At 39.5% G+C, this 18,264-nt stretch overlaps 1 protein-coding gene across 1 annotated transcript; it reads left to right on the plus strand.

Annotated features, from left to right (window-relative positions):
* Nucleotides 1–5,427: 5,427 nt before the first annotated feature.
* Nucleotides 5,428–14,996, plus strand: LOC118964421 (zinc finger protein 664-like). The gene is made up of 2 exons (XM_036975492.1): nt 5,428–6,000; nt 11,051–14,996. Exons 1-2 carry the CDS (start codon nt 5,673–5,675, stop codon nt 11,935–11,937), a joined length of 1,215 nt encoding a protein of 404 aa, XP_036831387.1. The 5' UTR covers nt 5,428–5,672; the 3' UTR covers nt 11,938–14,996.
* Nucleotides 14,997–18,264: the final 3,268 nt, after the last annotated feature.

Genomic DNA, 18,264 nt, shown 5'->3' on the forward strand with positions numbered 1-18,264 from the left:
CCTCCCGCTGGGAGCACGGTGGATTGCACCAGGGCCTCCTCCCCTAACGGGATAGGACCGGTCCCTGGTTGTTCTTTGCTTAGTGTGCCCAGGTACAACCTCTATGCTGTGAGTGGCTACCTGGTTGATCCTGCCAGTAGCATATGCTTGTCTCAAAGATTAAGCTATGCAAGTCTAAGTACACACGGCCGGTACAGTGAAACTGCAAATGGCTCATTAAATCAGTTATGGTTCTTTTGATCGCTCCATCCTTACTTGGATAACTGTGGCAATTCTAGAGCTAAAACAAATCAAATCAAAATCAAATCAAATTTTATTTGTCACATACACATGGTTAGCAGATGTTAATGCGAGTGTAGCGAAATGCTTGTGCTGCTAGTTCCGACAATGCAGTAATAACCAACGAGTAATCTAGCTAACAATTCCAAAACTACTACCTTATACACACAAGTGTAAAGGGATAAAGAATATGTACATAAAGATATATTTATTTATTTATTTTATTTCACCTTTATTTAACCAGGTAGGCAAGTTGAGAACAAGTTCTCATTTACAATTGCGACCTGGCCAAGATAAAGCAAAGCAGTTCGACAGATACAACGACACAGAGTTACACATGGAGTAAAACGAACATACAGTCAATAATACAGTATAAACAAGTCTATATACGATGTGAGCAAATGAGGTGAGAAGGGAGGCAAAAAAAGGCCATGGTGGCAAAGTAAATACAATATATTAAGTAAAATACTGGAATGGTAGATTTGCAATGGAAGAATGTGCAAAGTAGAAATAAAAATAATGGGGTGCAAAGGAGCAAAATAAATTAATTAATTAAATACAGTAGGGAAAGAGGTAGTTGTTTGGGCTAAATTATAGGTGGGCTATGTACAGGTGCAGTAATCTGTGAGCTGCTCTGACAGTTGGTGCTAGTGAGGGAGATAAGTGTTTCCAGTTTCAGAGATTCTTGTAGTTCGTTCCAGTCATTGGCAGCAGAGAACTGGAAGGAGAGGCGGCCAAAGAAAGAATTGGTTTTGGGTGTGACTAGAGAGATGTACCTGCTGGAGCGTGTGCTACAGGTGGGAGATGCTATGGTGACCAGCGAGCTGAGATAAGGGGGGACTTTACCTAGCAGGGTCTTGTAGATGACATGGAGCCAGTGGGTTTGGCGACGAGTATGAAGCGAGGGCCAGCCAACGAGAGCGTGCAGGTCGCAATGGTGTGTAGTATATGGGGCTTTGGTGACAAAACGGATTGCACTGTGATAGACTGCATCCAATTTGTTGAGTAGGGTATTGGAGGCTATTTTGTAAATGACATCGCCAAAGTCGAGGATTGGTAGGATGGTCAGTTTTACAAGGGTATGTTTGGCAGCATGAGTGAAGGATGCTTTGTTGCGAAATAGGAAGCCAATTCTAGATTTAACTTTGGATTGGAGATGTTTGATATGGGTCTGGAAGGAGAGTTTACAGTCTAACCAGACACCTAAGTATTTGTAGTTGTCCACGTATTCTAAGTCAGAGCCGTCCAGAGTAGTGATATTGGACAGGCGGGTAGGTGCAGGTAGAGATCGGTTGAAGAGCATGCATTTAGTTTTACTTGTATTTAAGAGCAATTGGAGGCCACGGAAGGAGAGTTGTATGGCATTGAAGCTTGCCTGGAGGGTTGTTAACACAGTGTCCAAAGAAGGGCGAGAAGTATACAGAATGGTGTCGTCTGTGTAGAGGTGGATCAGAGACTCACCAGCAGCAAGAGCGACCTCATTGATGTATACAGAGAAGAGAGTCGGTCCAAGAATTGAACCCTGTGGCACCCCCATAGAGACTGCCAGAGGTCCGGACAGCAGACCCTCCGATTTGACACACTGAACTCTATCAGAGAAGTAGTTGGTGAACCAGGCGAGGCAATCATTTGAGAAACCAAGGCTGTCGAGTCTGCCGATGAGGATGCGGTGATTGACAGAGTCGAAAGCCTTGGCCAGATCAATGAATACGGCTGCACAGTAATGTTTCTTATCGATGGCGGTTAAGATATCGTTTAGGACCTTGAGCGTGGCTGAGGTGCACCCATGACCAGCTCTGAAACCAGATTGCATAGCAGAGAAGGTATGGTGAGATTCGAAATGGTCGGTAATCTGTTTGTTGACTTGGCTTTCGAAGACCTTAGAAAGGCATGGTAGGATAGATATAGGTCTGTAGCAGTTTGGGTCAAGAGTGTCCCCCCCTTTAAAGAGGGGGATGACCGCAGCTGCTTTCCAATCTTTGGGAATCTCAGACGACACGAAAGAGAGGTTGAACAGGCTAGTAATAGGGGTGGCAACAATTTCGGCAGATCATTTTAAAAAGAAAGGGTCCAGATTGTCTAGCCCGGCTGATTTGTAGGGGTCCTGATTTTGCAGCTCTTTCAGAACATCAGCTGAACGGATTTGGGAGAAGGAGAAATGGGGAAGGCTTGGGCGAGTTGCTGTGGGGGGTGCAGTGCTGTTGACCGGGGTAGGAGTAGCCAGGTGGAAAGCATGGCCAGCCGTAGAAAAATGCTTATTGAAATTCTCAATTATGGTGTATTTATCAGTGGTGACAGTGTTTCCTATCTTCAGTGCAGTGGGCAGCTGGGAGGAGGTGTTCTTATTCTCCATGGACTTTACAGTGTCCCAGAACTTTTTTGAGTTAGTGTTGCAGGAAGCAAATTTCTGCTTGAAAAAGCTAGCCTTGGCTTTTCTAACTGCCTGTGTATAATGGTTTCTAGCTTCCCTGAACAGCTGCATATCACGGGGGCTGTTCGATGCTAATGCAGAACGCCATAGGATATTTTTGTGTTGGTTAAGGGCAGTCAGGTCTGGGGAGAACCACGGGCTATATCTGTTCCTGGTTCTACGAGATGAGTATGTAAACAAAGAGGCATAGTTTAAAGTGGCTAGTGATACATGTATTGCATAAAGATGCAGTAGATGATATAGAGTACAGTGTATACGTATACATATGAGATAAATAATGTAGGGTATGTAAACATTATATTAAGTAGCATTGTTTAAAGTGGCTAGTGATGTCTGCCCTATCAACTTTTGATGGTACTTTCTGTGCCTACCAAGGTGACCACGGGTAACGGGGAATCAGGGTTAAATTCCGGAGAGGGAGCGTGAGAAACGGCTACCATATCCAAGGAAGGCAGCAGGCGCACAAATTACCCACTCCCGACTTGGTGAGGTAGTGACGAAAAATAACAATAGGCTTGCACAGATCCGGAGGACCTCAGGAACAAACATGAGGTCGAATTGTGCTTCTCACCCTAACGGTTCTCTCACTGTCACCCAAAAGCAAATGAAATTTAGGGCCAGGCTTCATTTTGGGCCTACTTTTTCTCATGGTCGCTGTGGGCATCTCATTGAACTCGGCACAGCCTAGAGATTATGGGAATGCCATTGCAGGCTCTGTGTGTCTTTAAGCACCGCACTTTGTCACTCCATCCTGTGTGTGTGTGTGTGTGTGTGTGTGTGTGTGTGTGTGTGTGTGTGTGTGTGTGTGTGTGTGTGTGTGTGTGTGTGTGTGTGTGTGTGTGTGTGTGTGTGTGTGTGTGTGTGTGTGTGTGAGCTTTTCTTTGACATCTGTTGGGAGAAATGACTGACTTACAGTTCATGACGGTTGCCTAATCACACATATGAAGTTTTGGAAAGATGTGACCTTTTTAACCCTTCACCAATTTGACATTGTACGATTTCTCTTAATTGACACCGTAGGTTCCTTTACTTTGACGTGAAGCGGAAAAATTGTTGCTCTATTTTCATTTTGGACCTTTAATCCCAGAAAAATGGCCATAACTCAAAAACTGTTGAGGCCTACACGCCATCTTGTTCGGGGCCATCTGCCCATTATGCCAAACCTATGCTCACTCAAGTTTCGGCCTCGAATATGGAAAAGTGTTTATTTCTGTATTTCAATGTTGCAACTTGCTGAAAATTGTCCACAGTGTTCCTATCATCTAGTTCAAACAGTCATGTAAAAAAAATGTACATCCAGAGTGCATCAAACACGATTTAGACCTTGTTTATGGAAAAAAAAATATTTCTGTATTTCAATGTTGCAACTTGCTGAAACTTGTGCACAGTGTTCCTATCATCTAGTTGAAACAGTCATGCAAAAAAATGTACTTACAGTGTTCATCAAACATGAATTAGACCTTATTTACGGAAAAGTGTGCAACTTGCTCAAACTTGTCCACAGTGTTCCTATCATCTAGATTAAACAGTACTGAAAAAATATTTACTAACAGAGTGCATCAAACATGATTTAGACCTTGTTTATGGAAAAGTGTTAATTTATATATTTCAATGTTGCAACTTGCTGAAACTTGTCCACGGTGTTCCTGTCCTCTAGTTTAAACAGATCTACAGAAAAATGTACATCGAGTGCATCAAACACGATTTAGACCTTGTTTATGGAAAAGTGTTCATTTCTGTATTTCAATGTTGCAACATGCTGAAAATTGTCCACAGTGTTCCTATCATCTAGTTTAAACAGATCTACGAAAAAATGTACATCCAGAGTGCATCAAACACAATTTAGACCTTGTTTATGGAAAAGTGTTAATTTCTGTATTTCAATGTTGCAACTTGCTGTATATTGTCCACAGTGTTCCTTCATCTAGTTTTAAACTGTACTGCAAAAAAAGTACATTCAAAGTGCGTCAAACATGATTTTGACCTTGTTGTGTTTATTTCTGCTCAGCATATGTGAGGACTCCTTCAAGATTGTTGGAAAAGCATTCCAGGTGAAGCTGGTTGAGAGAATGCAAAGAGTGTGCAAAGCTGTCATCAAGGCAAAGGGTGGCTACTTTGAAGAATCTAAAATATATTTTGATTTGTTTACCACGTTTTACTACATGATTACTACATGATTACTACATGGTTAGTACATGATTCCATATGTGTTATGTCATAGTTTCATGTCTTCACTATTATTCTACAATGTAGAAAATAGTAAAAATCAAGAAAAACCCATGAATGAGTAGGTGTGTCCAAACTTTTGACTGGTACTGTATATCTCATGAACGTTTTTACATTCAGTTACATGAAGTCACTTTCTTATCACTTCTTCCTTCGGTAAACATGTAAGGAAAGCTTTTTTTAAATCAAAAGGGACGCTGTCAAAAATGTATTGAATTCAAATGGATTTACCCAGTCTACAAAGCACTACAGCCACTCTGTGATGACCAGTTCTGCTCTTTTATTATATATTAATTATATATTAGTTTTATTATGTGGAGGTTTCATTCAGGTCTCTGTTTAATATAATATTAATATAATATTAAACTTTTATGAAATAAATGAAAAATCTAATTTAGTTTCCTGCGTTGCCCACTCCAGTCAGCAGATGGCGATGTGCGCCTTTTCGGTTCAGGCGATGCTGCCAGGGTGACGTATAATCTAGTGGACGGGTCGCTCCTTCAATAACAACAGCTATTCAGACACCTCGGTAGCTTTCTAGCAAACATAGCTACAACATTCACGTTATTTACACTGTTTTGGTGTATATTAGTCGATGTGTATTAAACACACTTCTGTTGTATGTACTTGTTGGCCCATTTAATTATATATTTACGTTGTTTGTCAGCTAGCTGGTTTGTTAAGTTAGCTTAGATCTAGGCTACTCTCTAATGCTAGATAGCTAACATCTCCGACCATGAGTTCACTAAGCTACTCTCCTCCTGCTAAAGAGGAGGTCGTCTGCTGGACTGAGAAAGAAGCTCTCGTGAAAGAGGAGGAGGAAGAGAAAGATGTCACACTACAAAAACAAGTAGAGGGTGAGGCTGTTACCGTGAAAGAAGAAGAGAAAGATGTTTCAGTGAAAGAAGAGGAAGACGCGTTCAGAGTGAAAGAGGAGGATATTACAGTAAAAGAAGAAGAGGAAGATAAAGAGGAGGATTCAGTTTTTGGAGTGAAAGGGGAGGAGGGGGAGATGTCTGTCACATTGGATGAGGAAGAGGAGGTTGGAGATCTGTTTAACACCAGTAAGTACGGTCTCTGCAGTCGTTGAACCAATATGCAGTACAGGGGTTCTACACTTTAATGTTGTTCTGTAGGAATGGCTGAAGCTACACTGTAACGTGTAGAACATCACGAGTGGACCATCAACAAAACGTTAACAATTGATCAAATGCATCCAATGACAATGCCTAAAATACTGTATTCCTCAATATATTCTATTAGATTAGCCCAATATGTTCTCTTAAAGGGGCAATCAGTAGTTGTTACATCCATTTTGGGACTGATACATTAATAATACCCATGTTTTCTTTAAGAATTCACTTTTAAATGCATCATGAGCTTAGTTCGACTGCCGTACCCCATCAGGACCCAAAATATAAGCTTTTTTATTCCAATGTTTGTCAGTCACCCACGTGGGTATATACCAAGACAGTCGTGAAGAGGGCACAACAAAACCTTATCCCCCTCAGGAGACTGAAAAAATTTGACATGGGTCACCAGATCCTCAATAGTTAATACAGCTGCACCATCGAGAGCATCCTGACCGGTTGCATCAATGCCTGGTATGGCAACTGCTCGGCATCTGACCGTAAGGTACTACAGAGGGTAGTGCGAACGGCCCAGTACATCACTGTGGCCAAGCTTCCTGTCCAGCCATCCAGGACCTATATAATAGGCGGATTCAGAGGAAAGCCCACAAAATTGTCAGAGACTCCAGTCACCCAAGTTTTAAACTATTTTCTCTGCTACCGCATGGAAAGCGGTACTGGAGCGCCAAGTCTAGGACCAAAAGACTCCTCAACAGCTTCTACCCCAAGCCATAAGACTTCTGAACAATTCATAAAATCGCCACTAGACAATTTACATTGACCCCCTCCCCCTTCGTTGCACTGCTGCTACTCGCTGGTTGTTTATTACCTATGCATAGTCACTACGCCCCCACCTTCATGTACAGATTACCTCAACTAGCCTGTAACCCCCGCACACTGACTCGGTACCGGTGCCCCCTGTATATAGCCTCGTTATAGTTATTCTCATTGTGTTACTTTTTATTATTACTTTTTATTTTAATCTACTTGGTAAATAATTTATTTTTCTTGAACTGCACTGTTGTTTAATGGCTTGTAAGTAAAGCATTTCACGGTAAAGTCTAAGTTGGGGTCTTGACGGATTAGTAAAAAACGGTTTGTCATAAAACACTATATATATATATATATATATATATATATATATATATTTTTTTTTATGTTTCTGACACCCCTCCCCTGAGGTGTCTCATTATTGGGATTCATTGCTGATTCCTACCTGTAGCTCACTATGAGGTGTCTAGTGATACAGGTTAAGGGCCCTGTTGGAGATTGGTGGCTGGTAGTGGAGTCAAGGGAAGAAGCAGGGTTGGACACGGTCATGTTATTATTCCACACATGGTCTCTGTGGTTCATATGAACCCCATTCCTGGGAATTAGATTTGATTTCAAATCGCACCTGTCTGTTACCACAGAAGGGTTCCTTCTGTCCCATTCCCAGCTAGGTTACGAGGCGCTTTGTCGCCAGTACCTATGACTGGGTTGTTAGGGGAAACCTCCATGCTTATTATAGAAATTGTAATTAGGGGGAAACTATTTTGTAAACTGAAATAAAATAACAAACCTGTTTGAAAAATGAAAACTATTCCAAAACTATCTTTGACTCCAAAACAAAAATAGGCTAAAATAATAACCAGCATGAATTATGTTCATTTTGAATAATTTAAATCTTAATTTTGGGCAAAAATATAATATATTTTTTTGTGGTTTTAAAGCTTCTGAACCTGGTGGCTGGTAAATGCTACCATGGGATGGCAATGTTTCAAATAGACCTAGCTTGTGTATCACTATCACTTGCTATCACCAGATATACTTTAAGAAATTAGGATATTGGAAACTCCTTTCGATTCGTATTAACAGCTTAAAGAAAATAACATTGGCATGAATTACCCTCTGTGAACAAGAAGCACAACATTACAAATATTTTCAGAGATGTGAGATAATTCACTTGTTCTCTGTAATATTGTGTAGCTTTGCAATCGTAACATTACATACTTTCAAGTAAAATAGGCATGTTTCTCGACTCATACCCTGACTTTAAAAAGGGATTTAGTGAGAAATAGTTCAGGAACTGCGTGTCACAGCATGACAATATGAACGTGATTGGTCGACAGTCTCTTGGACGGGCGTTATATACGCTTTGACATTTTCTGGAATAGTTTTTATTTGAAAACGTTTTTGTTTACTTGCCTGCCTATTGAATTTGGAATGCACTCTACTGTTCATCTCTGAAACTCACTGAGATAATTCCTTTGATACAGCAGTAGCAATACAGGGATATAACATCTACAGAAAATACAGGAATGATGGGGGAGGTGTTGCTGTATACAGTGCATTCGGAAAGTATTCAGACCCCTTGACTTTTTCCACATTTTGTTACTTTAAAGCCTTATTCTAAAATTGATAAAAAATATTATTTTCCCTCTTTCATTTAACTGATTTATTGGCACACCTGCATTTGGGGAGTTTCTCCCATCCTTCTCTGCAGATCCTCTCTAGCTCTGTCAGGTTGGATGGGAAACATTACTGCACAGCTATTTTCAGGTCTCTCCAGTGATGTTAGATCGGGCTCATGTCCCAACTGCGTTGCCCCAAAATCATCTTCTAGTGTACCCACCTAAAGTAAATCTTGGTCAACCAAGAGTCGCCTGTTCTTTCTACCAAACAAATGGTTGACATGTTATAACGTGATTTTTTTCATTTATAGACACATCCCCAAAAACTCAACTATATGTACTGAACTGGTCTGATGCTTTAAGCAGGCTGTTTGATTAAATAATTAAGACATAAAAATGACTCGGGAGCCAGAGCTCAAGATAACCTAACCAGATGGGGAAAGATTCTGCTGTTGTGATCATGAAGTTTCTGGTAATGGGCTACACCAGCGGTCGGCAACATTTTCCACTTGGAGTGCCAAGTTAACTTACCATTTCTACCAACCCGTTACGATTTTCATAGGTACATTTCCGTGGAACAGATTTATTAATTTATAATAGTATCTCAAAATCATTGTTTGTGATTAAGCTACATTCTATCTAAATGAAAATTATACAAATCTAAAAGTAACTTTTATTGCCATTGCCAACTATGTAAAAATAGCCTACATAAAGCCAACAAATAAAAACATTGCAGCCTGCAGGTAGAAAATATCCTGATAAAAATAAATATTTCACATTTGCTGCACATGGCCTTTCTACAACGAACTTGAAACATTATATCAACTATCAACTGGGTCAGCCCAAAACTCAAGATAGCGAGCTTGCAACATTGTATAAAATATTCTGGTATAGTTCCCCGCGCCAGTGAGTTTGGGACAGACACAGCTGTCGGCTATTTGTGCAAGGAATAAGAAGTAATCGGGTATTTTATGATATTTCCACTGGATCAGAGCATCGTTACATCTTTCCCTTTTATGCCGAGTGGTATCGAAAGGGCAATATTTTATGAAAATACTTTGAGGAACTATTGTCATTCGCAATTGATTTTGATTAGACTTTGTTTACTTGCTGTTTGAGGTGAAGAAAAATTACTTTGAGAAACTCCACAACTCATTAGTGGTGGTGCGTTAAGACAATCATAAATACTATCAGACATCCCCAAATGGGCACATTTATAGGCCTACATTTGCGCGCAGGCCAGGTAGACTAGTCCTACTTCTATCAAATCCAAATGTATTTGTCACGTGCCCCAAATACAACAGATGTAGGTAAACCTTACATTAAAATGCTGACTTACAGGCTCTAACCAACAGTGCAATTTCTAAGTTAAAAAATGCTCTCGAACTATGTAACATTTAGTGGCTATTTATGTTACGCTGGGAAAACAGTTTATTTATAATTTCAGAGTTTGCTAAATCCAATGGTTCTAACCGAGAGTCACCTTAACTTTATAGACAACACCCAAATGGATACTGTCATTAACGCGGTTCTTCAATAATTAGACATTCTTAATACTGTCGCTGTTTAGTTACAGTCACATGTTCAACTATCATCACCTGATCCAGGAAATCATTTTCTGAATGACAGTCACATGACAAACATCACGACATGCAACAACAACCAAAGTGCTTCTTCATTCATTACTCTGGTAAAGACAGTTAGGCCGTGCTCCACGTTGGATCCAACATCCCTAACAAATTGATGTTTATAATGTGTTATTGTCTGCTTGATTTACAGTAGGGTCTCGTTAGTCTGTTTGGACACAGAGATACTTAGCTCATAAGCAACCTGGAAATGGAGGCTATATTTGATGTCAGCCTATGAGAACTCCCCTGAGTTTTCCCCCACGGTGGTGAACTAGTGAATAGATACAGAGCTTAATGTGAGTTTCACTCCTTAATGTGAGTAGCACTCCTGATCTTGTGCTGATAGTGCACTGTAATATTCAGAATACATTGTGAAAATTTAAAATCTTCGCTCACCATTTTTGCTCCAAACAGATATACTAAATCCATAAATAGTGGTTTCCTCATTACCAGATATACTACATCCATAACTAGTGGTTTCCTCATTAGCAGATATACTACATCCATAACTAGTGGTTTCCTCATTAGCAGATATACTACATCCATAACTAGTGGTTTCCTCATTAGCAGATATACTACATCCATAACTAGTGGTTTCCTCATTAGCAGATATACTACAGCCATAACTAGCGGTTTCCTCATTAGCAGGGAGGAGTTTCTGCAACCAAATTGTGTGTACTTTGCCCTCATGCCACAATTTTAGCAAACACAGAAAGTGGCCTATATTGGAAACCAAAAGTCATCTGGCATACTGCTTAGAGTTTCAACAACATGAATAACTAATTTCAACCCATAATCATCGATGTTACTACTATTGTGAAATCAAGACAAAATATGACTATTGTTGCTAACTTGACTGTCTTCATTGGAAAATTTAACAGACGTCAATTGTTGTAGAACTAAACAGTGGATTTCTGCTGTTGTGGGCCTTTAACCATCTGTCTGACTTTGTCGTTCACACAGGAGAGACACGGGACTATCGTGGATCCTCTTGGGAGGCTCAACAACATCATGATTCTGACGAGGCAGAGAAGAGTCTCTTCAGATCAGAACTCCTCAAGAAACACCAGCAGAGACCCACAGAGAAGAAATCTCATTGCTGCTCTGACTGTGGGAAAATATTAAACTCTTCACCAGACCTTAAAATACATCAAAGAATTCACACTGGAGAGAAACCTTACGGCTGTGATCAATGTGGGAAGAGTTTTTCTCAGCTAAAAACCCTGAAAACACACCAGAGAATACACACTGGAGAGAAACCTTTTGGCTGTGATCAATGTGGGAAGAGTTTTTCTCAGCTAAAAACCCTGAAATCACACCAGAGAATACACACTGGAGAGAAACCTTTTGGCTGTGATCAATGTGAGAAGAGTTTTATTTGGCTGCAAACCCTGAAAACACACCAGAGAATACACACTGGAGAGAAACCTTACGGCTGTGATCAATGTGAGAAGAGTTTTACTCAGCTAAACAACCTGATAGTACACCAGAGAACACACACAGGAGAGAAACCGTATAGCTGTGATCAATGTGGGAAGAGTTTTTCTACATCTAGCTATTTAACTATACACCAGAGAATACACACTGGAGAGAAATCTTTTGGCTGTGATCACTGTGGGAAGAGTTTTATTTGGCTACAATCCCTGAAATCACACCAGAGAATACACACTGGAGAGAAACCTTTTGGCTGCGATCAATGTAGGAAGAGTTTTACTCAGCTAAACAGCCTGATAGTTCACCAAAGAACACACACAGGAGAGAATCCGTGTTGTGATCAATGTGGGAAGAGATACTCTGATAAAAGATCTCTGATTAAACATCAGAAAATACATGAAGTAGTTGTTTCATGATACATGAAGTAATTGTTTCATGATATCAATGAAATAATGTCACAATGTAGAATGTTTTTAATATTGTGGAAGTATTTTAATAATGTCACAATATAGAATGTATTAACATTGTAGGAGTATTTTAATGAATGTCAGAATGTAGAACCATAAACATTTGCCCAATGTTCAATTGATTTTAGTCTCAGGGGAAAAATCCAGGCTTCTTAATTGAAAGAGTACTATTTATGAGATTCAACAAAATGTGACTAACAAAAATAGAGTTGTGTTACATTTACCACATTGGTTACCCACTTGAATCAAAATGCAACTCTTCAATGTTTAGGTTTTCAATATATCCCAAACTGTTTCTGCATATTGGTTATTGATTTGGACACATTAAAACTATGTTTTGACATTGCGCAATTCTCACCTACCAAAATGTAATTCAAAAGACATTGAAAAGAAGACTATGCCCGACGTCCAATTTCTGTTCGGTTGTAAGTTGAAAATGAAAGTTGAAAATATGTATTTTCGGGTCGTTTTTTCAATGATTTGAAAACAACTTAATTTCAATGTACTTGCAGCCTATACACATGGATGCAGTATAATCAATTGGTCTATAATGAATTTTATTAACAATCTTACATCACTCCATTATTTCTTTACAACATCCAAGTGCTAACTGTCTTTATTCCACTACTGAAGAAGCATGTCTCAAATCACCTAGTCACATTTCAAACATCCAGCCTGACAAAAGATACATTTTATTATTCCATGCCTCACCACTAAGTTAATTATTGCCAATACATATTAACAAAGGGGTGTACATTTGGTTTTGATATTTCATATTTACAATTCATGTAACATTTAGTAATAATTATTTATGCAACCAACTGACAATTGTTGGGTACAATTATATTGACATTGATCCCTGATAGTCTAAAAGCAAGATAACATTCTCAGATGTGCCAACCCAAATGAACTAGAGCATGACATTGGGGACTGGGCCCAGATCCAACAACATGCCTATCGAGTGAACCCTGAAAAAAGAGAGAAGCTCCACAGTGAGGTGGAAAGTTACTACGGATATCGCAGGAGTTTCCTCTTGAAATCAGACATGTCTGTGGTAAGGTCAACTTGCTTGCTGATTGTCTCACGAGTCGGCAGTCCAATTTTTTTTTTTTTAACTGCACTGTTGGTTAGGGGCTCGTAAGTAAGCATTTCACTGTAAGGTCTACACATGTATTCAGCGCATGTAACTAATACAATTTGATTTGAGTTTTGTTTGGGCTCGTTCCAAGGGGACGAGAGTTCTAGAAGCTAGTGAGTTTTAGGAAGACAAGAGTTCTAGAAGCTAGAGAGTTCTAGAAGAGTTTTAGGATTCTATAGAAAGAAAAAGGAGAAAATAATGATACGATTGTATTTTATTATTTAGAAATACGTGTTTTTTCTTGTTTTTAGTTGTTGACAGCAAGTAGACACCATGTTTATATTGGTGAATCATTGTAGTTGATAATAATGTGAAATGGAAGTTGTTTTCTGTTGGTGGTGAGCAAACTTGTCCAACAAATATAGGAAATATTTGTTGTCTTAAAGGGGAAGGTGTTACAGGCTTTGGTTTTTCCATTTATGTTTTGAGGTAGGACTTTAGCACGTAGGATGCACTGACTGGTGTCACCTCGTTAGTCAGTATGTGTTACACCTGTGCTGGCTTGTCCATCTCGTTAGTGTGAAGGTGTTTCACCTGAGCTGGTCCAGGTTCTATTTAAGAGTGTCTGGCTCAGTGCTCCAGTTGTCTTAATAGATGTGGAGAGTCAACTCCTTTTAGTTGCTCCACCTTTTTGGTTTGCTTCCTGTCTTTAAGTTTGGTGTGGGTTTTTCTTTTGTTTGACTCTTCTTGGGCAGATTTAGTGGGTCTCATGGTGGGTGTCTTTTAGGTCCCAGTTGTTGTTACTAGTCAACTTTCAGTGGACACCCCCATAGTGTCTATCAGAACCCCTCCTACAAAACAAGCTTGTAATTTGGTTGGATAATTTAATATTTTAATCAATGGCATTTCCTTAGCATGCTCATTAGTCTTTAAGTTATTATTGTTTTTTAGTCTCATTTAGGTCCCAGTTGATGTTACCAGTCAATTTTCAGTTGATGCCCCCGTAGTGTCTTTTAGAGCCTCTCCTAAAAAACAAGTTATATTTTGGGTTGGATATAGCATCCTATTGTTAATATTTTAATCAATGGCATTTCCTTTCAATGCTCATTAGTCTTTCAGTTCTTTTTTTAATTTTCTTTATTTTTTCCTGTGAAGCCATTGTGTTGCATCCATGTCTGAAATGTGCTGTATAAATAAATCTTGATTTGAACATGTTGCTAAACAAATTAACCCAATGACTGACCAATCAACAGACTCTTTGTCCATCTTAGTATGAAAAACAGTATCAATCCCACTTTTCAAGCCTGCTGAAGGCGTGGTGGAGTGGTAAACACCACCCCCGGCTCTACCAGGGGCTTGAGGTGGTCTCCCACAGCTCTGCTTATGTCATGTTTTGTGGTCTTGCTGTTCCATTTCTTGACTGTCCCTGCAACACAGAAACACATTTAGTCATATTATATAAAACACTCAAAGTAATGGATATGGAGCATCTATGGCCTAAGTTACACCTGGCACCTAAATGTGACTTCTGTCATCTGATCACTCCAAGCTGTATTAGGTCTGGATGCACTAAAGTCACAATGTGATCGCATTAAGTTTAGATCTGCCAGGATGGGCATTGTGTTTGGAATTTGAGCCAGGCCACTGAATATGCATAAGCAATGTAAAGAGATGGGGTGAATCAGTGGGGGAAAGTACATTCTACACAAATTACCTTCAAAATATCAAAGAACAAATGTGTGTGCCTGAGGGGAAATGTACTTTCATATAGCCAAAAGGGGTGGGAAATTACACCAATATCAGTGGACAATTTGCACTAATGTAAATTAACATGGATGATCATCTAAACCATGTGTGACCTCTCACCTCTCTGGCTGTAGAAGTGTTCTTCATAACCAGTCCCTCAACAGCTCTCTGACTGAGCTCCACCCTCACTGGGTCTTCAGAGGAGAGGAAGGCTGAGGAGGGATGGAAGGATGAATGGATCAGTCAGTCAATAAAGTGTAGAGCTGCTGTCTATGCTGTCTGACAAAATCACTATTTTAGTAGTTCATTAACCTGTTACGGATGTTGCGAATTTTTGTTTCCTGCACAGGAAATTTCAGAGCGCCACTCGTAGTACTCGATAAAACTCAAACTTTCATTAAAACACACATGCAAGGTACTCAATTAAAGCTACACTTGTTGTGAATCTAGCCAACATGTCAGATTTGTAAAATGCTTTTCGGCGAAAGCATGAGACGCTATTATCTGATAGCATGCACCCCCCAAAATACCTGAACAACGAGGAAACAGCCTATAGGGAGGAGGTCAGAGACCTGGCCGTGTGGTGCCAAGGAAAACAACCTATCCCTCAATGTGATCAAGACAAAGAAGATGATTGTGGACTACAGGAAAAGGAAGCCCGAGCACGCCCACATTCTCATCGACAGGGCTGTAGTGGAGCAGGTTGAGAGCTTCAATTTCCAACTGCTCGGCCTCTGACCGCAAGGCACTACAGAGGATAGTGCGAATGGGCCAAGCTTCCTGCCATCCAGGACCTATACCAGGCGGTGTCAGAGGAATCCCCCCCCCCCAGTCTCTGTTATCATCTATGCATAGTCACTTTAATAACTCTACCTACATGTACATATTACCTCAATTACCCCGTACATTGACTCTACTTGTTCCTTTTATTTCTTATTCTTATTTCTACTTTTTTTTAAACTGCATTGTTAGTTAGGGGATTGTAAGTAAGCATTTCACTGTAAGGTAACATTCCATTTCAATGTACAGAACCATTGATTAACTACCCAGTTCAACATCAGTTCACCGCCTCACTTCATACTGTATTGGAGCAGCAGCAGCTGACTTGATCGTTGATGCTAATCAGCATGTTTCAATCTGAGAGTAAATAGAGCCGACTACACTCAAAAAATGAAGGGTTCAACTGGAGTTGTTCTCAGATCCCCTAAGAACCGTACGGTTCTTGGCAATGAAAAACGGCCCCAAAAGGTTCTTTAAAGAACTTGTTAGAAGGTGGGATCATCGAGGAACCTCCGTTGTTGCTGGACTTCTTCCGGGAACCTCGCATTTACAACTGAAAACGCTGGTGGCCAAGTTTGGATGAGACAACAGTTAAAAAGGTTAAGTTGGGTTGATGTTTGGTTCTGAATATGTATTGAAATAATTTATATAATAATATAACATACTAATGAATAACGAAGACAATTCTGTTTTTCTGTGAATAGCTTCCATAACATTACTATAGCTAATGAACGTAAATATAGACGTTAACTAATTAAGTAACTAACTAAGGACGGTGACCTGTCCAGACAAGATGTTACAACGACCTGAATCATCAATGGAGGTCTTCCTCTTTATATAAACTGCTACAGCATGCAATACTATTAACTCCCAAGGGGGCATAACGTTACATGTACAATACTATCCCATTTTGGAAACATTACATGTACAATACTATCCCATTTTGGAAACATTACATGTACAATACTATCCCATTTTGGAAACGTTACATGTACAAAACTATCCCATTTTGGAAACGTTACATGGACAATACTATCCCATTTTGGAAACGTTACATGGACAATACTATCCCATTTTGGAAACGTTACATGCACAATACTATCCCATTTTTCGAAACGTTACATGGACAATACTATCCCATTTTGGAAACGTTACATGCACAATACTATCCCATTTTAGAAACGTTACATGTACAATACTATCCCATTTAGGAAATGTTACATGTGAAATACTATCCCATTTTGGAAACGTTACATGGACAATACTATCCCATCTTGGAAACGTTACATGGACAATACTATCCCATTTTGGAAACGTTACATGGACAATACTATCCCATTTTGGAAACGTTACATGTACATAACTATCCCATTTTGGAAACGTTACATGTACAATATTTATTTAATATATATATATCTTTTAACGCTTGTAAGACTATTCTTTGACACATTTTCTCTTCCTTTGAAATTCTTATAGGACAGAACATGGACACAGTGGAATTGAGATCAAGAAGAAGGTACAGATATGTTGTAGGACAGCTGCATTTGAAGTGTGCATTTAACCCACATAGCAATCAATGCAAACTGAAATCTATTAGCATACAAATGTGTGCAAATTATATTTTCAGATCTTGTCAGAAATGAATCAAGTCCATGGAATGGATATTGATAAAATTATATTTCAAGGACTAGCAGAGGTAGAGAGGCAAGGCAGGGGTGAGGACATCATCCTGCTATTTTGACAGTCCCTGAAGGACAATACAGAAGAAGTATTTGCTCTTATTTCTTCCTTTCTCTAATGTATTTTGTAATAAAATTAGCAAGTGTAGTAAGATAATCGCTCTTCTTTACTAGGACTGGAGACCACAGCAGCGATCCTGCTCTTGCCCTACCTATTCAGTGAGGACCTGAGTGGCTTTTATGTCCGTGACAAGGTATGCTTATGTGTAACAGGGTTATATTGGTGATTCCCCTTTCCACTTTATTGTTGAGCCAATGGGTTTTTGGTTTTAGTTTTGTCTTGCCTTCACCTACTCAACATGGCATCTTATTGGCTGGTTTGCGTAGCTTATTTACGAGGGAGGATGTTTCAGTTAGAATCGTCCCAGTGAACAAGAACCAAACCAGTGGTAAGTTGTTGGTTGCAAAGCACTACGTCAAAAGTGATTTTTATCCTTCCTAGTGATGATTTAAATGTACAATATATCAATTTGTTTGCAAATGTTATGAGAACACCACACATAAGATTTTGGTGCATATTTGTTACGCATTTTGTTGTAGAGAATTCCAGCTAATACTAGCTAGCAACTTACTGTGTCTGGTGGGGGGGTTCTTATATTTTGTACAGTGTGTGAGTGCAGAGTTGGATGGTGAGCTGTGCATTGCATGACGTGCAATTTAGTGCTGTTTCTATCAGAATTAAGCTCCATGGCTGGTGCTACAAGTTGGAGTTCTTGTCAATGATTGATTGTACACAACGCAAGAAGAGTACTGTTACATATGCACCAATCATCTGTTTCTTCATAAACATAGGTGTGCATGCTTATATAAAACTACAGATGAATATTTGTTCTGTTCTTTGATAATTGTATGTGTATTAATCTTTTCTTACTTTTGTTGACACAGATTTCACCGCTCTTCACTCCTTTACTACGCATCGGCGGAAATCCATTT

Source organism: Oncorhynchus mykiss, chromosome 4 (assembly GCF_013265735.2).
Source record: "Oncorhynchus mykiss isolate Arlee chromosome 4, USDA_OmykA_1.1, whole genome shotgun sequence".
NCBI classification, from domain to species: Eukaryota; Metazoa; Chordata; class Actinopteri; order Salmoniformes; family Salmonidae; genus Oncorhynchus; species Oncorhynchus mykiss.

What these genes read in the sequence shown, in the direction of transcription:
- LOC118964421 (XM_036975492.1), top strand. Translation starts at nt 5,673, where the DNA reads ATGAGTTCACTAAGCTACTCTCCTCCTGCTAAAGAGGAGGTCGTCTGC. An exon ending in TGGAGATCTGTTTAACACCA is followed by an intron (nt 6,001 to 11,050) that starts GTAAGTACGGTC and finishes TCGTTCACACAG; the next exon opens with GAGAGACACGGGACTATCGT.